The sequence below is a fragment of the Bufo gargarizans genome, chromosome 9 (genome assembly GCF_014858855.1).
Source record: "Bufo gargarizans isolate SCDJY-AF-19 chromosome 9, ASM1485885v1, whole genome shotgun sequence".
Classification (NCBI taxonomy): Eukaryota; Metazoa; Chordata; class Amphibia; order Anura; family Bufonidae; genus Bufo; species Bufo gargarizans.
In genome coordinates, this window is record NC_058088.1 from 5321169 (window position 1) to 5343853 (window position 22685).

The following is a 22685-nucleotide window of genomic DNA, read 5'->3' on the forward strand; positions in this document are numbered from 1 at the left end:
TCGGTGCGTGTGACATCACTGGGGATTAGCAGATTACATCCCTGCTGTACAGACACGCTGACAGAAGATTAGACATTGATATGAAGATAGGACAGATAATGATTTCTGCCACTAAGCTCTGACCCTCCAGCTAGAGTCATGCTGGGTTTTGTAGTTCTACAGTTGTTGGATGCTCAAAAATCAATACCTCAGCAGAAAAATCTAATCACGTCGGTGCACCCCCACTGATTTGACATTGAGGATAGCTCCTTAATATCTAAGTACCGGAAAACCCCTTTAAGTAACAACGTGAATTTATTAAATTACATTACTTGTGCTACATGATACTTCAGAGCTGCATCCACAGTTCTGCTGTTTGTAGGTATGTGCACCCCTTACAGGTTAGCGGAGCTGCTATAGTGCAGTACATTACTCCCAGAATGCAAATCGGCAAAATCTCTCTGTCCATACCTTGATTGGCTGAGCACAGAATCCTGGGAGAGTTCTGCTCTGAAGGCAGCAGAATTAGAAATGCAGTCCTTGACTATAATACAAGCGGTAACTCAGGATCAGAACAAGATAACGTTATGGTTACGAAGTAGGTAAATTAGCCACATCATACGCCAGCATGCAGAACCCCCCCTGCCCCATGGAACTTTTTTAACCACTTTTTTTGTTTATTTTTTAGAGTGCATTCACGCAACCATGTCTATTTTGCAGGACCACAATACGTGGACACTGGCCTTGTGCCCCCCTCATCTTGGTGCAGACCCATTGATGTCGGTGTTGCTGAAATGTTAGGACAGGTCCGTGTGGCCACGCCACAAAAGATAGGACATGGCCTATCTTTGGCTGCAACATGTGGATCGTGGACCCGTTTTAGTTAGTGGGTCCGCACCATGATGTGAAGTGCACACAGCCAGTGTCTGTGTTTTGCAGGTCCGCAAAACAGACACGAGAGACACGACCGTGTGTGTCCCGTGCCATTGTTGTGGCCTGCAAACACCGGGTCTGCAATATACGGGCACCAGCCGCCTGCAAGCCATACTGCGGATGCAGACCCATTGACTTGAACAGGTCTGAAATCTGCAAGATGCGACGCGGATCGGAAGCACTACGAAGCACTTCCATGGGATTTCTGTCCATGCCTCCGAACCGCAAAAGATAGAACACTTTTTTTGCAGTGCGGAACGTATCTTAAAGTGAATGGGTGCGCATCCGCTAACGGCGTGCACTCGGTCGGTACCTGTGCATTGCGGTCCGCAGCAATGGCACGGGGCCCACACACTCGGGTGCATGAGCCCTTACTAAAAGCTTGAGGAACGTGACTTTCTTCACCCATAAAAAGTGCGACGCGCCACACAAAAAAGTGCACAGGGATGCGGCCTGTCACAAGCCCTCTCCATAAACCAATCCCCATCCCTCCGAGCCAAAAGGGGACAAGTGGCCGCCCTCAGCCAAAGTGAAGGAAGAGAGCACCTGGGATGGAAGCATGGGCTAAAAAAATAAAAATAAATGAAACACCACGTCTTCGGCGCACAGAATCAGTCTCCGTTAACGATGCTGACACATACCAGATAAGGGGAACATGGCAGACGTTCCACCTAGTGAAGGAAAGCGCGGTCACACCCAAGATATACGCTTTTACCTGTGTAAATAGGCAGCGGACTTGCCCTTTAAATATATCAGTCCTGAAACGGGGACACAAAAGACAAGAATAGCTGCTTGAATAAATGAAGAATAAAAGGTCTGTACAGACTACATCACATAGTGGCAGATGGCGACAAAAGCCTGGTTAGAATGGGAGCGGCGATGGCGGACTGGATCAGCCTGTCTCTCTGCATAGAAATATCATAATAATAATAATCATAAAAGAAGATAAAAAATCTTCCCCCGTGATTCACAGACACGCCAAGTACAGGGCAACTTATAGACCATTGTATCTGGAGAGAAGGCCTCAAGTCTAAGTGCTCCTCAATCAAGTCCAATCTGGGTCCTTTATTCAATTTGGCAAATTGTGGGATCCCCCCCCCCCCCCCAGCAGGTGCGGAGATCTCATTACACCATCACCCCTGCTTTGTGCATTACATTCAGATTTTTTTTTCGTATAGCGCCCCTTCCCTGTCCACTGGTTGTGTTCGGTATTGCAAATTCTAGTGAAAAGATTCACGGCGGACGGGTCCTGCGAACTAAGACCCATGAACTAAAGGGCCTTTGTACTCAGTAATTCCTTCATGTTCAGCGCTGATCAAGGGGCAGAGGGTAGTCCTCCCCCTCTAGGAATGGCTGCCATGTAATGCTATGAATGCTTGGCTGGTCACGGCTTCCCCTAAGGCCTCATGCACACGACCGTTGTGTGTTTTGTGGTCCGCAAATTGCGGAACGGCGCGGACAGCCATTAATATAACTGCCTATTCTTGTCCGCAAAACTGACAAGAATAGGACAGGTTATATTTTTTTTGCGGACCACGGAACGGAGCAACGGATTCGGACAGCACACGGAGTGCTGTCCGCATCTTTTGCGGCCCCATTGAAGTGAATGGATCCACATACAAGCTGTAAATACTGCGGCTCAGATGCGGACCAAAACAACGGGCCTAACAAAATGAATGGGGTCATTTATCAAACGGGTGTAAAGGAGAAATGTCTTAGTTGCCCATAGCAACCAATCAGATTCCACCTTTCATTTTTTCACAGCTCCTTTGGAAAATGGAAGGTGGAATCTGATTGGTTGCTAGGCGCGACTAAGTCCTCTTTCCTTTACACCAGTTTTGATCATTCTTCCCCAAAGACTTTTATGGAGTCATTTATCAAACTGGTGTAAAGTAGAACTGGCTTAGTTGCCCATAGCAACCAATCAGATTCCACCTTTCATTTTGCAAAGGAGCTGTGAAAAATGAAAGGTGGAATCTGATTGGTTTCTAGGATAAATCTCCCCCAATATGTCTCCCATGTGATCCATTGATTGGGCAAGAAATATAAGATCGTCTATGGCTAGTTACAGTCAGAAGGTGACGATATTGAGCAAAAAATTAAATTAAATCACCCTAGAAAAATAGTCCAGCCCAGGGCTGAGAGTTTGAGCTGATCAGGTAAGTACAATCAGCCCAGGAAGGTAGGCCTCAGCACTTGGTAATGACTGCTCAGTATTTGTACACCCTGGCCTAAAGTAGAGCCCCTAGCGCCAGTGCAGCGGGGCGGCTGTATGAGTGCACAGTGTCAGTGAGTCACCAGGGAGGGTACATTACTTACAGACTATGGAACTGTGAACCCAAGCAGCGATCACACCTCTCTGCTATAACAACACACAGGCCTCACGTATTCCTCATAAAGAGACCGCTCTGCGCTCTTTACAGGGCAGGCAGTCTCATTCTTACATCATACGTGTTCACCCGCTGGAAAGCCTGACAACCTGACAACCTTTATGTGCTACAGAGAACTAGTGCGGCCCATCACACCGACCCCAGAGGCCACCCTAAGAGGGGAACCTAGACTACTCGAATTATTACTTAACCAGCACCCTTCACCTCTCCTGACATGTCTGTTTTAGTACTTGCATTGCATTCCTCATGTAATAACAATTCTGGCGTATCTATTCTTATGTTGTGCCATTCCTGCTAGAAGTTATGAATGAATTGCTAGCAGTCCACAATGAAGGTCCAGCTGGGTGTTACCAGCTGGGGTGTGTGTCCGTGTATAGACTGACACTATCCAATCAGTGCTGCCAGTGTCAGACTGTGCAGGGACACCCCACACCCCCCTAACTGGTGACACCCAGTTGGACCTTTAATGCAAACTGCTAGCAGTTCATTGAGGCTGGGTTCAGACCTGAGCGTTTTACATCGCGTTCCTACGCGCTGTAAAACGCTCAACAGGCAAGAACCAATGATTCCCTATGGGAATGGTTCTCATCTGAGCGTTTTACAGCATGTACGATCGCACTGTAAAACGCCCGACGCCCCAAGAAGTACATGAGCTTCTTTGGGGCGTCTTGTCGCGCGTTCCCGTACACAGACTTCAGCGTGAACGCGCGACAATGGGCGTTCGCTTGTCTCTGTATGTGCGATTGCAAACGCCCGTACAATCGCGCATACAGAGCGTACGTTCAAGTACGCTCAGGTCTGAACCCAGCGTTAAAACTTCTAGCCGGATTAATAAAGGAATGGCACATCATAGAGTCATAAGAATAGATGTTCCAGAATTGTTATAGTGCCACTAATGATTGTGGGCTATATTGGGTATTGCAGCTTGTCGTCATTCTAGAGTATGGATGCTCCCTGCTCAACCTGCGGCCCTCCAGCTGTTGTAAAACTACAACTCCCACAATGCCCTGTTGTAGGCTGATAGCTCTAGGCTGCCTGAGAATGCTGGGAGTTGTAGTTTTGCAACAGCTGGAGGGCTGCAGGTTGAGCATGCCTGTTCTAGAATGATGCTGCTTTTGAGTAAAAGCGGACCACTTTTTATTCTACTCCTCCAAATGGAGTTGGGGGTTCTGCTGAGAGCGCAAGCCCACCGGGGGATCCTCTGTAACTCTGGTGGTTCAGTCTGACTCTGGTCACAATTAAATATGAATGTTGATATTGACACATATGCACCTTTCTGCACCCGATCCCTCTTGTCTGTATTCAAAGAGGGCCTCTAACCTCTCCTGACATGTCTGTATTAGTAACTACTTGCACTCGCCATGTAATAACAATTCTGGAGCATCCATTCTTATGACGGTACGTTGTGCCATTCCTGTATTATTCCTGCTAGAAATTTACAAATAAAGGTACACCTGTGACAGTGACAGACTGTCCAGGGACATACCACTGACTGGTAACACCCAGATGGACTTTTCTTTATAAACGTCTAGTAGGAATAATAGAGGAACAGCACAACATAAGATGCTCCAGAATTATTTCAAGCTTGTCGTGCATGAGCGAAGGAGTCACACTGAACACAATGACCTGCCTGTTCAGCAGATGACATAACCCTGCCTTCTGTGCCGACACTCCCTCCTCTCTGTACTACTCATCGTGTCACACACCTACACTCCAAGTCTCCTCTCCGGGAAGGAGGAGCAGCAGCACCTTAAAAACACCTGGAAGAAGAGAGAGAGCAGACGGAGCAATGAGTGACTGCTCGGAACAAGAGGGGGGAGTCGGGGGCCAGGGAAAAGATGGCCGGAGGGGAGACTCAGTGGGGGTGTCTCTTTGCTCTGTAGTAGGAGAACACCAGTTGGTCGGGAAGAGTCAATTTACAGAAGACACAGGCGTTGGTGTAGGTGTCACCAAAGACCAGGAAGGAAGCAAAAAGGTGGCGATTCCAGGACAGAAGAGAAAGGGGGACCCTGAAGAGACACCGAAGAAAGGGGACCAGAAAGAGGACAACCGAAAATTACCAGATCAAAAGGAGGCTCCAAAATGTGGGAAAAACAAAGAGACAGCCAAGGAAGATGTAAAAGGAGAAGAGAAAGGTGAGGACAAAGAAAAGCCTGACAGACACGCCAAACACCAAGGTCTACCCGAGGAGCTGAGAGCGACTAAACAAGTTCAAGCAGCGGAGAAGCAGGGCCAAAAGGAGAGTGCTGAGGAGCACAAGTCTGAAGTGACTGCTCAGGTACAACAGAAGCCTAAAGTGACTGCTCAGGTCCAAGAAAAGCCAAAAGAGACTGCTCAGAAACAGGAGAAGCCTAAAGTGATTGCACAGGTACAAGAGAAGCCTAAAGTGACTGTTCAGGTACAAGAAAAGCCCAAGGAGACTGCTCAGGAACAGGAGAAGCCTAAAGTGATTGCACAGGTACAAGGGAAGCCTAAAGTGACTGTTCAAGTACAAGAAAAGCCCAAAGAGACTACGCAGGAACAAGAGGAGCCTATAGTGACTGCTCAGGTACAAGAAACGCCTAAAGAGACTGCTCAGGAACAGGAGAAGCCTAAAGTGATTGCACAGGTACAAGAGAAGCCTAATGTGACTGTTCAGGTACAAGAAAAGCCCAAAGAGACTGCTCAGGAACAAGAGAAACCTAAAATTACTGCTCAAGAACAGCAGAAGCCTATAGTGACTGCTCAGGTACAATATACGCCTAAAGAGACTGCTCAGGAACAGGAGAAGCCTAAAGTGACTGCCCATGTACAAGAGAAGCCTAAAGTGACTGTTCAGGTACAAGTAAAGCCCAAAGAGACTGCTCAGGAACAGCAGAAGCCTGAAGTGACTGCTCAGGAACAGGAGAAGTGTAAAGTGACTGCTCAAGTACAAGAAAAGATGAAAGAGACTGCTCAGGAACAGGAGAAGCCTAAAAAGACTGCTCAGGAACAGGAGAAGCCTAAAGTGACTGCTCAGGAACAGGAGAAGCCTAAAGTGACTGCTCAGGTACAAGAAAAGCCCAAAGATAATGCTCAAGTACAGGAGAAGCCTAAAGTAACTGTTCAGGTACAAGAAAGCCCCAAAGAGACTGCTGAAGAACAAGAGAAGCCTAAAGTGAGAGCCCTGGTACAAGAAATACCTGAAGTGACTGTACAGGTACAAGAAAAGCCCAAAGAAATTGTTCAAGAACAGGAGAAGCCTAAAGTGACAGTCAAGGTACAAGAAAAGCCCAAAGTGACTGCTAAGGAACAGGAGAAGCCCGATGTAACAGACCAGGTACAAGAGAAACCTGAAGTGACAGCTCAGGCACTCGAAAGGCCCAGAGAGACTTCTCAAGAACAGAAGAAGGCTAAAGTGACGTTCCAGGTAGATGAGAAGCCCAAAGAGAGTGTGCATGAACATGAAGAAGTCCTAAAGTACTTGGGAAGCCCAAAGAAAATACCCAAGAACAGGAGACAGCTAAAGTGACAATACAAATACAAGAGAAGCCCATAGTGACTACTGGAGAATGTGACAAGCCCAAAGTGACAGCACAGGTTCAAGAGAAGCAAGAAGAACAGGAGAAGCCTAAAGTGACAGCCCAGTTACAGGAGAAGCCTGTAGTGACGGCTCAACCACAGGAGAAGCCCAAAGAGACTGCTGCTCAGAAGGAGGAGAACAAAGTGATTGCTGGAGAACCAGAGAAGTCCAAAATGTCATCTCAGGAACAGGAAAAGTCAGCAGTGACTCCTGAGGGACCAGAAAAGCCAAGAGCGACAGTTCATGTACAAGAGAAGCCTTATGTGACAGCCCTTGAATTGGAGAAGCCTAAACCTGCATCTCAGGAACAGGAGAAGTCTACAGGGACAACTCAGGGACAAGAAAAGCCTAAAATGACAGCCAATGTGACATCTCCAGGACAGGAGGAGCCTAAAGTAACATCTCTGGAACAAGGGAAGATCAAACAAACAGCTCAAGAATTAGAGAAGCCGATAAGACTGGACCAGGAACAAGAAAAGCTTCAAGAGACCGCACTTGAACAGGAAAATAATAAAGAGACCACTAAGGGACCAAAACCACCCAAATGGAAAAGTTCAGAACAGGAGCCACAGAGGGAACACAGTTCAGCACTTAGCAGATCTTACTCCAGTAGTGGAGAAAGAACCAGAGAATGCTCAGGGCTGGTTAGACTTGTGTGACAAGGAATGGCGTCTAAAGGAGAGGGCAATAGTCTTGCCAGACAATGCCAACTGGAAAGACATCTACAAGAAGAGACCCTTTGGAAGAAACTTTCTGAAAAGCCCAAATCCAGAAGGTAAGATCTGTCCCATACATTTACTAGTTCACCTCTGTATGTAAGGAATGCATAATGATGGCATGTCCGAGCACAAACGATTTCTACCTTCCCGCTATCATTCACCACCCTTCCCCAGTCGAGGGTCAGATAGATCTGGTGGTTACCCCCTTCCTTGTTTGTCCATCTTGCACAGGTTACCACCATGCATGTGCAACGGGTGCCTCCCCCTAGGGCCCTCTATGTAATGTGACCCAGGTATAGGAATGCCAAGTGGTATAGTGCGGCCTAAAATGTCCCTTTACGTGTGTCACGGTGCTCCTACCTGGATACGGCTGGACCCTAGGCTTTGGCTCCGAAGCAATAAATAGGGGGAATGATTGAGGAATTTGCAAGAACAATTGAGTCCAGACCTTGTTGTATGTAGTTCAATAGCAGCTTTACATTGCATTCAAGTTCTCCAAAACGGTTTACAGACTTTGTCTTGGTCCCAGCAGGCTTTAGCATGAAAACTGGCAGGCAAACTCAACTCTGCTACATCTGTTTCTCTCTGGCTCTGCTGTACTGACAGGCTGATTGTATGACCTTGCTTCTTCTTGTATGCTGCACTTCTCTTTGTATCACAGAAGTTCGGGTTTGGGTTAGGTGTTCTGTAGATTGTATTGTTTTCCCTTATAACATGGTTATAAGGGAAAATAATAGCATTCTGAATACAGAGTGCATAGTACAGTAGCGCTGGAGGGGTTAAAAATAAATAAATAATTATTTAACTCCCCTTAGTCCACTTGTTCGTGCAGCCGGCATCTCTTCTGTCTTCTTTCTTCAGGACCTGGGTAAAGGACCTGTGGTGACGTCACTGCGCTCATCACATGGTCCATCACACAATATTTTACCATGGTGACGGACCATGTGATGAGTGCAGTGACGTCACCACAGGTCCTTTTCCTCACAGATGAAGGCAGAAGAGAAGCCGGGCTGCACGAATAAGTGGATTAAGGTGAGTTAAATTATTATAATTTTTTTTTAACCCCTCCAGCCCTATTGTACTATGCATTCTGTTTTAAGAATGCTATTATTTTCCCTTATAACCATGTTATAAGGGAAAATAATAATGATCGGGTCCCCATCTCCTAGCAACCATGCGTGTAATCACACCGTATCCGCACTTGCTTGCGGATGCTTGCAATTTTCACACAGCCCCATTCACTTCTATGGGGCCTGCGTTGCGTGAAAACGCACAAAATAGAACATGCTGCGATTTTCACGCAACGCACAAGTGATGCGTGAAAATCACCGCTCATGTGAACAGCCCCATAGAAATGAATGGGTCCGGATTCAGTGCGGGTGCAATGCGTTCACCTCACGCATTGCACCCGCGCAGAAATCTCGCCCGCTGTGAAAGAGGCCTTAGAGATAGTAGCAGGGTGCAGAAGTGGCAATGCCATTCTGGGGCATTACACATGCCCATGCTGGGCTTCTTCTGCCTGAGATATTACTATCAATCCAAATTTTTCTAAACATTAAAACTTTCGTAAGATTGATGTGTTATGCTGACAGAAGATGTCTCTTGGTCTACTTTTTTCTGTATTCTCTTCTATCGTCCCTTTGCTTCAAGACAAGCTCTAGCCTGTATTCTCATGTCTGTGTTACCTCCCTAGGTTTATCCACCACGCAGCCTCTTCCACAAGAAGAATGCGACCCACCCCCAGAGAAGAAGCCCCTGGAGACATTAGGTATGTGTCAGAAAGTTGTACTGCTCTCTTCTACTCTTCTGCTAATCATGTTTCTACCTGCTCGGTGTTGTCTAGTTCCTCTAATTTTCCAGCTCACACCCAATGCATCGCTCCCATAATTTCTGTTTTTTTCTTTCAGCATCTTTGACAACTCCCTAAAATTGCTTGAACATTTTAGAGGTTTGTGGTCAGATTAGATTGTTTTCAGCAGGCTCTACCTTCAAACGGACATAGCAGGAAGTAAAAATTGGCCTATAGGTTTTCAATCTGCTTTAGTTCTTCCTGGGAATCGGCAAGGTCAGAACGGTCCAGTGGTAGATGACAGCAGCTGGAACGATACCTGCCGGCCCAAAAACATTCGGTCAACAGGTATCTAATGCATGTAGCGGACAGGCTTCCTTTACCTAGAGAAAACAGGCCTTAGGGGTTGAGGGGCATTTATAGGATGCTGCATGGTTGCCTCACAGACCTCAAAGCAGACATAGGTTCTTCCAGGTAGTAGGACAGTCTAAGCTAACTTCAGGAGGACAACCATGAGGAACCTGAAATTGTGGTGTAAAGTAGCTAATATACATGGCATTTTCAGACAGACTTATAAGCAGTTCCTACATGTTGGGTGTACCTAGGACAGTCTCCTAATCACTGTACTGACCCAGCTTCAGCTTTGAGGGATGATGACATGCTTAAAGGGAACCAGCCACCATGAAAATGCTTACCCGGGTACATTAACTTTTCATTCAGTTTTTTTTAAGAATTATGTATTATAGCATGGAGATGCTTCTTGATAGAACATAAACTTGTCACTTCTGCAACCCACAAAAATACAGGTAGGAGGTATGGGTGGCTTGTAGGAAGAGGCACTCTCCTGTATGGTATATTTTTGATGAATGATATGAGCTCCTTTCTGTTGACTAGTGTCTTGTAGGGAAGATTCCTGTCTACGTCTTCTTCTGCATTCTGCTATTTTGATGTTCTTTCTTTCTTTGATATAGGGATGATTTACTAGAGAAGGCAACTTTGTATATCGTTCATCATTTTATTGTGTATTTTGTTAGTAGCGAATCTGATGTCTCGTAAATATACATGTTATTTAAAAATTTCCCACCATATTTTCATCTAGAGGGTTCTAGGCCATCATGTTGAGTAGCTCTGTGTTTCCCAACCAGGGTTTCTCAAATCCTAGATGATCTTGGAATCTGGTCTGAGATTTCCCAAATCAGCTTTTTTCAAAAGGATAGTGCACTGATTTCTTAATCAATGCAGTTAAAGAATATTCAAGGGTAATTAAAAGCTCCACTTTGGGCAATGGTTGGAAACAGTAAAACATCTTATACTCCCCTGCTGTTGCGACAGTGCCCAGGTCCCCGTTCTGCTCCTCTTCCTGCTTCTGTACGCGACGCAGCAGGAAATGGATGGACATCCTGCTCAGTCAATCACTGGCCATTGAACTGGATGGAGATGCAGCGCTAATCGCAGATGATTGCGACCTCAGAATCCAAACAAGTCCAGCACTGGATTGTTTTTCTGATTCTGGGGCCAACTTGCAAGTCGTGCTGCAACTCCTTTCAGTTGAACAACGAGTGTAGCGCTCAAGATGCAATGTAAACCCCAACCTTAAACTGTTCTAATATCTTGGAGAGAAGTGGCATCAGATGTGTTTGGCAGCTGCTTTTCCCTCCTCAGATGATCTACAAACAAGATCACGCAACACAGGCACAGTCCTATTATTCTATGTCATCTGCCCAAATGCCAAGAAGAGGCCTGTACTTCTATAGTCCTGCTCCTGTATGTAGATGTTCACTCAATGCCTTGTTTCTTCTCAGGTGATTTCAGTGGCTGGCAAATAAGTACTGAAGAAATCCCTGTGGATAGAAGTAACGTTCCTCCAGGTGTGGTGGTCTGCTATCTCCCTGAGTACAGGTAGGTGACCTTCTCACTTATCCACCAGGGCTTAGTACCATCAGACTTCTCTACCCTTGGCCACTGATTTGTATTTCTGGACTTCCAAGGTCTGAACCAAGGACTCATGCACCCTATGTATCATAGCTCCGTACAGACCTGCGGGACCCATAAAAGTTTAGGGCAGGGATGACAAATTCGTAGGTCCTCCAGCTGGTGCAAAAGTAAAACACCTAGCATGCCCTGATAGCGGTAGGCTGTCTGTACATGATGGAAGTTGTAGTTTTGCAACAGCTGGAAGGCCACAAGTCTGACATCTCTGGTCCAGGGACTCCTGCTGTATCTCCTTGTGTCTCAGTGTTATACATAGACATTTGGAGTTCTTCTCTGTCAGAATTTGCATGAATCCAACAGAAATTAATTGTACCCAACACAGCGTAACCATTCTTAATCTGTTTTTGGTGTTATGGGCACTACCTTGGCTCTGCGGTACTGATGCCATGCAGTTCTGGATTGGGTTCCGACCATGGTCACAGTTTAAGCTGATTATGACCCTACACTTACACTGAACACGCAATGGGGGGGGGGGGGGGGGGGGGGGGGGGGGGTTATTTATTCAAGCTTCTACCCAAGATTTCTGATGCAGAAAAGTCGCAAATTATGACACAAGTCCTGCACAAATTGAAACTTTTCCCCCCTTTTAAGCCACGCTCACCGGTTTCACAAAAAGTGGCCGGGTTGTACAAGGAAGTTAGGCAGCCCAACAGATTTAGCTATAAACTGGTGTTCGCTATACCTGAAATGTACCCCATTTCCTTCATGTTGTAGTTTTCGCTTCCTGGTGCAGAGTCCTCCCGAGACGTACTAAAACCATTTAGAGACATACGCCTGGTAATAGTTTTGGTGCATCTGCAACGTGCCTATCCCCAGGGACGATCGTGTCCAAGGTTTATCGGAGTATCGAGTGGTGTGTTGTAGCCCTAAAAGTCTCTGTGTGTGTCACGGTGCTCCTACCTGGATACTGTTGATTCCCAGGGTTTGGCTCCGAAGCAGTGAAGGGGAGAATAGTGGTGGAGGTAGTGAATAAGTCGAATCCAGACTTTATAACATTCAATAGCTTTACTTGAATAAACTTGCACCCAGTCAATATTCAGGCTTTTTCTTGGTTCCAGCATGTTTTGGCATAAACTGGCAGGCAAACTTGAGTATTCTGCTTTATCTCTCTCTGTTGTGCTAAACTCGGCTTTAGTCTGGCAGCTCTACTTTAGGACTGTTCTAGTATTTCTGCAGTAGGGTGCCTTTTGCTACTGACTCCCTGTAAATCGATAAGGAGTCATCCTGCTCTATGAGCTGCTTCCCTCTGGAGGGACTCCTGCTGCGGCAGGGAGGCCTCCCCTATCTGCTACATCATGGCACGTCTGCATCTGACGCTGCCCTCGCTTAGCTGACTAGACACTTCCTGCTGCCCCTGGCTTGGTAGGAAATGGGACTACCCCACTTCTGTCCAAAAGGGGGAGAATGGACTGGTAAGTTTCATTCTATCAAAAGATCTCTCTGCCATAGATCTGCTGCCACCTGCTGGTGAACCAGGCATATAACATGAACATAACAGTTTCAGAGCAATAATATTAATGCACAGTGATAAAGGACCTGTAATAAATACACAGATGACATTGTGGTTAGCAGGTAACAAACAGTAGTAGGTTGTAGAAATGGTAATACCACTCTGGGGTTTTACACATTTTACCATACCCCCCAAGTGTCCCTCTTTTTGACCTGGGGAATTAATGCATAAATGTGCATTAATACATTTACTAAATTGCTCCTTACTAAACTATCTGTACGGTTTCTACCTGTGTATTAGACCAGAACTTCATAATTTTGTGCAATTTCTACCTTAAAATATCTATAATTTCATCATTTATCTGCTAATATTTAAATGGATCTTAAAAGCGCAATAAAAAATTGTCCCAGGGGCTCCACATGCTGTAAAAAACTAAAGGAATTAACACTCACCTAACCGATCCCCAGCTACTGCAGTTGTGACGGGGGTCAGTAATTGTGCTTTGGGCGGAGTTAGAGGCGTGGCCTAATATGAACAAAATCGCCGCAATGCCTGCCGGATATATTATCCCTCTTTGTGATTTTCAAAAGTTGGGAGGTATGCATTTTACACCAGCGTAAGATGTGTCTCTTACCGGACGCCTTTCCAAGGCGCCATCACAACCGTTTACATAGAAATGTATAGAAGGAAGAACCACAGGTGTTGCTAAAGTGCAAGCAAATGCTATTGCTATATGTCGCCACCTGGTGGTCATGAGTGCTACTACAGTTTTTAATTCCATTGCTACGGTCCATGTGCTGACAAGCTCCTTAAAAGGATTTTTGTAGTCAGTTTTTATGTACATTTTTTCTTTCTATTTCCTGCACATAATTCTAGGACGGCCATCTTGCCCAAGACGACTTTAACAGCATTCAGAGGCTTGCTTTACAGAAGCCACATAGACCATAGGAATGGAGATATCCCATTGACTTTTATGGGAGAGTGTAGTGGGCATACTCTGTGACCTGTGCAGAGGTCATTGTGCAGGGAGGAGATGAGCTGTGATCATCACCTATTGGTATGGTGGATTCTGTATTATCTGACCCCCAGCTTTTATAATAGAGAGGTTAAGGAGCGGATGTGTGTGGAGGGTGTCCCAACCTTCCCTCAATGTCAAATGTCAGGGGAAAGAAAGATGGGGCATGCTGGATTTCAGAATGCCCAAAACTTTGTTCCTACAGATAATGAAATGCCTCCAAAGAGGTCTCCCCCTCTCTCCTTAGAAAATACATGCATGCTCAACTCATCCATGGGATAGTCAGATGGTGGAGGACATGACCCAGGTCCTGCTCTGAGCATAACTCAAGACGTATCAGCTTTGTCCGGGTTATTCCTTTAAAGATTAGCCCCATATGTGCATCTATGAATACATACATTATTAGACCCCCACCTACCAGACATTTATGGTGCCTTCAGTGGGTCTTATGGATTTGCCACATCAGTCCTGTGATCCTGCACCATACAAAAACCTTGTAGTTTTCAGCTGAGAAGACATTAGGTCTGGAAACATATGGCGGTGTCCAGGATTGCTTCCACTGGTGTAACGTGTGCTTGGTATTTGCAGTTGGTGTGTGAAGGAGCAGCTGTTGGATCTGAGCTCTGAAGGTCTTTGGCCCGAGTTGCTGGACTCCTATCAGCCGGATATCTATGTTCTGGACTGGTGAGTTTCTGGGGAGGTAGAGTGATACTAGAGCTGGGGAAGGGTCTTCTGTAGACTGGAGAGATTTGTTGTTTTTGGTAGAAATGCCCTTTGAGTATTTTGTACGTAGGACTCTGTGTCTCACGGGAAATGTGTGTCACGCAGGTATGAAGACAGCAAACTCCACAAACAGGTGTATGAGCTTCACGTCAAGTTACTGGCGGAGGACAAGAAAACCATTTTAGCTCAACTGGACCTAACACCAGAAAATGACATGAGCGGGGAACCGAAGGGATGGAACATGGTGAGTACCAGGAGCGCCTTAGGGAACCCTACAACAGGGTGATCCTACCAAACCATGCACCAGTTCTTAAAGCTACATTCACACGCTCTTAGTTTTTCACGGCCATTTTACATCAGTGTGTGCATCTATTTCTTGGCATCATCTGTTTTTAACGGCCGTTAAAAATAGCCATTAAAAGCGAATGAATTTCATATATATATTTATATATTTTTTTATTCCAACCTCCGCAGTGCCCTATGTATCTATACAAGCTCCCACAATGTCCCCAGTATATAGAAAAGCCTGTAGTGCCCCCGTATATATGTCTTCATAGTGCCCCTTGTATACATGTCCTTATAGTGCCCCAAGTATCTATATTAGCCCCGCACAGTGCACCCAGCATCTATGATAACCCCCATAGTGCCCCCTGTATACATGTAATTACAGTACCCCCAATATCTATAATAGCCCTGCACAGTGCACCTAGCATCGATAATAACCCCCATAGTACCCCTTGTATACATGTAATTACAGTACCCCCAGTATCTATAATAGCCCCGCACAGTGCACCCAGCATCTATAATAACCCCCATTGTGCCCCCTGTATACATGTCCTTAAAGTGCCCCCAGTATCTATAATAGCCCCGCACAGTGCCCCCAGTATATAGAAAGGCCCCATAGTGCCCCCAGTATACATGTCCTTATAGTGCCCCCAGTATGTATAATATCCCACACAGTGCACCCAGCATCTATAATAACCCCTATAGTGTACCCAGTATCTATAATAGCCCCTATAGTGCCCCAGTATATATAATGGCCCCATAGTTCCCCCAGTATATATAATGGGCCCATAGTGGCCCCAATATATATAATGGCCCCATAGTGCCCTCTGTATATATGTCCTTACAGTGCCCACAGTATATATAATAGCCCCCACAATGCACCCAGTATATAGAAAGGCCCCATAGTGCCCCCTATATTCATGTCCTGATAGTGCCCCAGTTTCTACAATCGCCCGCACAGTGCACCTAGCATCTATAATAACCCCCATAGTGCCCCCAGTATCTATAATATCCCGCACAGTGCACCTAGCATCTATAATAACCCCCATAGTGCCCCCAGTATCTATAATATCCTGCACAGTGCACCAGTATATATAATGGCCCCATAGTTCCCCCAGTATATATAATGGCCCCAGAGTTACCCCAGTTTATATAATGGCCTCACCGGTCCATGGCCCAAGTATATATAATGGCCCCATAGTGCCTCCAGTATGAATAATGGCCCCATAGTGCTCCCAGTATATATAATGTATATAATGGCCTCATAGTGCCCCGAGTATATGTAATGGCCTCATCGTGCCCCCAATTTATAGTATGGCCCGATAGCGCCCCCAGTATATATAATGGCACCATTGTGCCCCCAGTATATATAATGACACCATTGTGCCCCCAGTATATATAATGGCCCATAGTGCCCCCAATGTATATAATGGCCCGATAGCGCCCCCAGTATATATAATGGCCCCATAGTCTCCCCAGTATATATAATGGCCCCATAGTGCCCCCAGTATATATATATTTTTCTTCATAGTGGTCATAATAATGCCTAATGGTTTTTTCCACCTCATGTGATATACGTCATAAATGTCTTATACAAGGTTTGGAAACCCCCAGGATCCCATCAGAGTGTCTCTCAGAGTTGTGACCCTCAACTATCAGACATTTATAGCCATAAAACAATCAGACGCAACTACTTTCCCAGCATCTCGTTCATACCATGACCCTTCTGTTTCAGGTTTCTCATATATTCAAGTCTTATGGACCTGGCCTTCGGTATGTTCACTTTTTGCACAAAAGTAAAGACCTGTCAGTCCTGGGATTCCACCGAACCAGAGTGGCGGACAGCACCTTATTTGCTCAGCTTCGAGGGTGAATCCAAAAGCGGCTGAGGACCATGTGACACCTCTGGAGAAGTCTCTGACCCTTCACCCATGAACCTCATTTATCTCGGGTTCTCTGCACTGATTCAGCTTATGCTCCATGCTGCACTAATCGGACCTTTGGATCATGGAAGGTGGAGGGGTTGTCCATAGCTGCCATTCAGACCACACTGCCCCATCGGCCAGCTTTACAGCTTTCATGGAGAACCTGTCAGGGCATCGCATTGATGGAAGTCTATGACCTGGGAACCCACACTGATCCTATCTTCTGGCGTGAAGAAGGTCAGAAGAAGTATTAAAGGGGTTGTTTCACCAAAAATATTCTACAGTTTACAAACCAGCCCTTGGATCTGAATACTTTTGTAATTGCATGTAATTAGAAATTTAGTATAGCCAGTGAGTTATTCAATAAAATGTGTATGTATAGCGCCACCTGCTGTTTGCTGTTTTTCTAATTTCCCTGTCCATCTTCTGAGGTGGATGCTTAGTTCCATCCTTCAGCTGCAGCAGAAAGGATATGCCCCCTGAGCTGTGATAGGAAGAGAGCTGCAGCAGAAAGGATATGCCCCCTGAGCTGTGATAGGAAGAGAGCTGCAGCAGAAAGGACGTGCCCACGAGCTGCAGCAGAAAGGACACACCCACGAGCTGCCAGCTTGAAATAAATCTAGCAGAGCAATGAATGTGGAGATCTCTGGATCCATGTGAGGTGCAGGGCTGGTTCTAGCTTTGTTGGAAAGAGATTGTCGTGTCCTATACGATGTCTGATTTTTATTTTTTTACATTAGTCATGGGATAACGCCTTTAAGGTGAGCCCTCTGAGGAGATACTCCATTCAACCCTCTATCAATTGGCCGGAATGGATAGAGGCGACTTAAAAAGTCACTCTGGAGGACCCTCCATGCCCTATGCCACTTCAGTGGCCACCATGTAATTCTTAATTTGGCCTGTGGAGGCACTGCAGGGTAAACACTTTGTGCCAGGTTTTCTTGCAACTTATCGTGAATCCTAGGGGTCCCATCAGTGGGACCCTCTATGATCAACACCTCTTAGGCAATACAATTGATGCTAATATAAAATCACAGTACAGTGGACAAACAGGTTTTCTTTGAAAAACAGCGCCACGCCTGTCCACAGGGTATGTGTGGTATTGCAGCTCAACACCATTCATGTCAAAGGGATTGTGTTGCAGTGCCAGGCACAACCCATGGGCAGGCATGGTGCTGTTTGTGGAAGAAAGCAGCCGTGTTTTTCTAACCCTGGACAACCCCTTTAATTACTGTATGTCATAACAGGAAATGGAGAATTGCAATCTTGAAAGTTGTCACAGCCATCTCCTTAATTACTCCACTGCTCACACCTGTCGCTTTACAAAGATGAGGGCGGAAAGTAGTAAGAACATAAAGACAAGACACCATCACACCTTGTGGGAAAATGAAGAACATTTGTGAAAAAGGAAAGTCTGAACATCTTTTGTGCGGTTTGTCTTGTTTCTGCAATGTTAGGAGACTAGAGGACCCGTCACCTCTACTGACATCTCTGTTTTAGTAACTACTTGTAATAACGATTCTGCAGCATCTATTCTTATGGCTCTATGTTGTTCCATTCCTCTAAGGCCCCTTTCACACGGGCGGGTTTTCCCGCGCGGATGCGATGCGTGAGTTGAACGCATTGCACCCGCACTAAATCCCGACCCATTTTCATTTCTATGGGGCTGTTCACATGAGCGGTGATTTTTACGCATCACTTATGCGTTGCATGAAAATCGTAGCATGCTCTATATTGTGCGTTTTTCACGTAACGCAGGCCCCATAGAAATGAATGGGGTTGCGTGAAAATCACAAGCATCTGCAAGCAAGTGCGGATGCGGTGCGATTTTCACGCACGTTGCTAGGAGACGATCGGGATGGAGACCTGATCATTATTATTTTTCCTTATAACATGGTTATAAGGGAAAATAATAGCATTCTGAATACAGAATGCTTAGTAAAATAGCGCTGGAGGGGTTAAAAAAAAAAAAAAAAAAAAAAAAAAAAAAATGTAACTCACCTTAATCCACTTTCTCGCGTAGCCGGCATCTCCTTCTGTCTTCATCTAAGCTGTGTGCAGTAACAGGACCTGTGGTGACGTCACTCCGGTCATCACATGGTCCATCACATGATCCATCACTATGGTAAAAGATCATGTGATGGATCATGTGATGACCGGAGGGACGTCACCACAGGTCCTGTTACTGCACACAGCAAAGATGAAGACAGAAGGAGATGTCTGCTGCGCGAGAAAGTGGATTAAGGTGAGTTAAATTATTATTTTATTTTTTTTAACCCCTCCAGCGCTATTTTACTATGCATTCTGTATTCAGAATGCTATTATTTTCCCTTATAACCATGTTATAAGGGAAAATAATACAATCTACAGAACACCGATCCCAAGCCCGAACTTCTGTGAAAAAGTTCGGGTTTGGGTACCAAACATGCACGATTTTTCTCACGCGAGTGCAAAACGCATTACAATGTTTTGCACTCGCGTGGAAAACTTGCGCGTGTTCCCGCAACGCACCCGCACCTTTTCCTGCAACGCCCGTGTGAAACCAGCCTAATATGCCTGCTAGTAGTTATGAATGAATTGCTAGCAGTCTGCAATGAAGGTCCAGATGGGTGTTACCAGTTCTGGGTGTGTCCCTGCACAATCTGACAAGGGAAGCAGCGATTGGATAGTATCAGACTGTGCAGGGACACAACCCCAAATGGTAACCTTGATTTCAAACTTCTAGAAGGAATAAGAGAGGAATGGACATCATAGAGTCATAAGATGTATTACCATATGGGGTATGCAAGTAGCTACTAAAACTGACATGTCAGGAGAGGTGACGGCTCCTTTTTAAGGTGGTTCCTGATGAAATAGCCTCACTTTTTTCACTGTCTGCGTCAGTTCATCGCTCATCCCATACAAGTGAGTAGTGAGATGGTGTAATACCAGACAAAGGCCCCTGCAAAAGAGCAAGCTCTCTGTCTAAGGGCTCATGCACAAAAACTTATTTTTTTCCATGTCCTTTCTGGTTTTTTTTGCTGCTCATATGCGGAACCATTCACTTCAATGGTTCTGCAAAAAAACGGAAATGACTCTGTGTGCATTCCGTTTCCGTATGTCCGCATGGCCATTCCGCAAAAAAGATGGAGCATGTCCTATTCGCTTCAATTTTGCAGACGGGGATATGCATTGTTACAATGGATCCGCAAAAAAAAAAAAACTGATGCAATACGGATGTCACAGGGTCATCATCCATATTTTTGGTGGATCCGTGTTTTGTGGACTGCAAAATACATACGGTCGTGTGCATGAGCCCTAACCCTGAACTACCCCTTTACAGTGAAACTTTATCTTTGGTTATATAGTGAGAAAATGTAACATCTTAGAAATACACCTTCATTACCTTTCTGCTGTTCTCAATAATTTTTTTAAATCTCTACATGGAAACTGTCAGCAAGTTGCCATTGGTGGATCTATTTTTTGTTGGTTTCATTATTTGGTACACAGTTGTGTCCTGCTGTGATTGGGGTTTGTTATCAATTATTTTCTATTTTTAATCTCTATATGGAAACTGTCTGTAAGTTTCCATTGGTGGATCTATTATTCCTAAATTTCATTATTTAGTGCATTGAGTGCACAGTTGTGTCCTGTTGTAATTGGCATCTGTTATCAATTATTTTCTATTTTTAATCTCTATATGGAAACTGTCAGCAAGTTGCCATTGTCTGATCTATTATTCAGAACTTTCTTTATTTTAGTGCATTGAGTGCAGAGTGGTGTCCTGTTGTGATTGGGGTGTGTTATCAATTATTTTCTATTTTTTAATCTCTATATGAAAACTGTCAGCAAGTTGCTATTGCTGGGTCTATTATTTCTTAGTTTATTTAATGCTGAGTGGTGCCCTGCTGTCATTGGGCTGTGGGTATCCTAAATACCCTTAATTTCCCCTACACTGCTGCTGCTTTATTCTTGCAGACACAGCGCCGCTCCTCCCCATGGTCCGTTTCTGGTACTGCAGCTCAGCCCCATTCACCTGTATGCTGCCACACTGAAACAATGGACAATAATGGTGTTGTGTCTGGAGACTATTTTTTTCTAATGCAAAATTTCTTCTTTTTTTATTGTAGATTTATGGGAGGAAGAAAAAAAAAATCTGATTTAGGCCTCATGCACACGGCCATTGTTTTGGTCCGCATGCGAGCTGCAGTTTTTGCGGCTCGGGTGCGGACCCATTCACTTCAATGGGGCTGCAAAAGATGCAGACAGCACTTCGTGCGCTGTCCGCATCCGTTGCTCCGTTCCGTGGCCCCGCAAAAAAAAATATAACCTGTCCTATTCTTGTCCGCGCTTTGCATTTATTAAAGGCTGTCCGTGCCGTTCCGCAAATTGCGGAACGCGCACGGACGCCATCCGTGTTTTGCGGACTGCAAAACACACCACGGTCATGTGCATGTAGCCTTACTGATACGTCTCCTCCTAGAATCTGTCTAAAAACTGGTGCAAATTGGTGCAATTTTGGAGCAGTTTGGTGCAACTAGGTTTTTCTTTCTTTTTTTTTAATTTTTACTTGCTTAAAAGGGGGTGGAGCTTAGTGGGGAAAGGGGTGTTCCTAAGATTTACCATATTGCGACAAAATTGCACCACATTTTTATGTAAAATTCTGTCTCAAAGTAAGGCGCCCAATAGGGGGCGTATTCATGCATCAGATGGGCCAACCCCTATAACAACGGAAATACCCCCTTACCTATTCCCGAGCATGAAATAACAGGAAACAATACACACAGAAAAACGGACCAAGCGATTTGGAGCTTCCAAAGATGTCCTTGGCCTCGTGCAGCCTCTCGTCTTGCGCACTCACCCTCTCACATACCGCCCTCCCGTGACTCTATAGGTAAGCACAGCAGATCAGTTACGTGGTTTACAGGCTTTAATTGCAGCACAAGAAGCTGGTCAGAATTCCCCCCCCCACCCATTCCCTCCCAAAACATGACATCTTGAGGAGGACCCCTCTTCGGTCATCACATCTTCTAGATATTTCAGTAGACCCGAGGACAAGGCCATCTTCTCTTTCTCCGGCTCAGTTACATTTGCAGTAGTAGGAAGAGATGGAGTCATCCCAGTCTCCGATGAGTCCTTTCTTGACCTCCGCCAGTCGTGGCTGAACCCCGGCGTTAAACTTCTTGGTGTAGCCCTCCTTTGGTCTCCTTGACCAGACAGTGAGTTCACACCGGGGGCCCACCACCAATGAAGAGATGCGGTTGATCCACTTCAGTAAGATATAAGGTACGTCTTCTCCCTGGCGCCACGTCCAAGGAATCTCCGGCGCAGCATTCATCGTAATACGGGCTGCTGTCGGCATACAGTTTGGCGCAGAGCTTATTGCCATCCCGATCTTTTATCTCAGCCGGCTGGGGGCAAAGCCCCATGGCCAGGGATACCAGCAGTGGTAGGATGCAGAGGGTTCTCATGGTTGAATGGTCAAAGAAACCTTTGGAAGGAGGCTTTATGTATAATTTCAGAAATGACGTAGGTAGGTTTTGGCACAGAGAGGACCTACCTGCTGTGTGCCACCCACAGACTCCCACAGCTGTGGCGAAGGTCAATTCTTTGTCATGCCACCTTGTAGATAGGAGCCACCAGGTGTTGTGAGACTCATCATTGGGTGTAAGAATAGAGAAAACCCTAACCTTTGGTTTTCATCAATCCAGAATAATATATAGGTTTGTTATATAGGTTGTGGTGTCCCTCAGTTATGCCTCCTGGATATATGAATGGGGGCTGTCCTCCTGTCCATAGGGTGTATCTCTACAAAATCTGACACTGTCAGTAAGGATCAGACCGAGTGTAAGGACCCGCTGCATTGACAGAGAATGGTAACACCCAGTTGTCGACATACTCATACATTTCCAGGGGGAATAACAGAGGGGCTCCTTAGAATTGTAACAACATTATTTTATGAGGA

General features: G+C 45.5%; 3 protein-coding genes across 3 annotated transcripts; 2 read left to right on the forward strand and 1 right to left on the reverse strand.

Annotated features, from left to right (window-relative positions):
• Positions 1-5044: 5044 nt before the first annotated feature.
• On the forward strand, positions 5045-7300 carry LOC122919510 (neurofilament heavy polypeptide-like). Its single transcript, XM_044268581.1, has one exon. It carries the CDS (start codon positions 5092-5094, stop codon positions 6790-6792), a length of 1701 nt encoding a protein of 566 aa, XP_044124516.1. The 5' UTR covers positions 5045-5091; the 3' UTR covers positions 6793-7300.
• Positions 7017-17128, forward strand: NCCRP1 (NCCRP1, F-box associated domain containing). The gene is made up of 7 exons (XM_044306264.1): positions 7017-7238; positions 7300-7618; positions 9256-9330; positions 11154-11250; positions 14397-14492; positions 14637-14775; positions 16552-17128. Exons 1-7 carry the CDS (start codon positions 7017-7019, stop codon positions 16687-16689), a joined length of 1086 nt encoding a protein of 361 aa, XP_044162199.1. The 3' UTR covers positions 16690-17128.
• Positions 17129-21800: 4672 nt separating this feature from the next.
• SYCN (syncollin) lies at positions 21801-22191 on the reverse strand. The gene is given in 2 exon segments (XM_044305386.1): positions 21801-22019; positions 22021-22191. Coding segments are annotated over 2 exon segments (390 nt in total).
• Positions 22192-22685: the final 494 nt, after the last annotated feature.

Excerpts from the sequence above, each read along its gene's own strand:
- NCCRP1 (XM_044306264.1), top strand. The coding sequence starts at position 7,017 with ATGTCATCTCAGGAACAGGAAAAGTCAGCAGTGACTCCTGAGGGACCA. Across the intron at positions 7,239-7,299 it reads CAGGACAGGAGGAGCCTAAA|GACTGGACCAGGAACAAGAA; the intron begins GTAACATCTCTG and ends AGAAGCCGATAA. Across the intron at positions 7,619-9,255 it reads GAAAAGCCCAAATCCAGAAG|GTTTATCCACCACGCAGCCT; the intron begins GTAAGATCTGTC and ends TTACCTCCCTAG.
- LOC122919510 (XM_044268581.1), top strand. The coding sequence starts at position 5,092 with ATGAGTGACTGCTCGGAACAAGAGGGGGGAGTCGGGGGCCAGGGAAAA.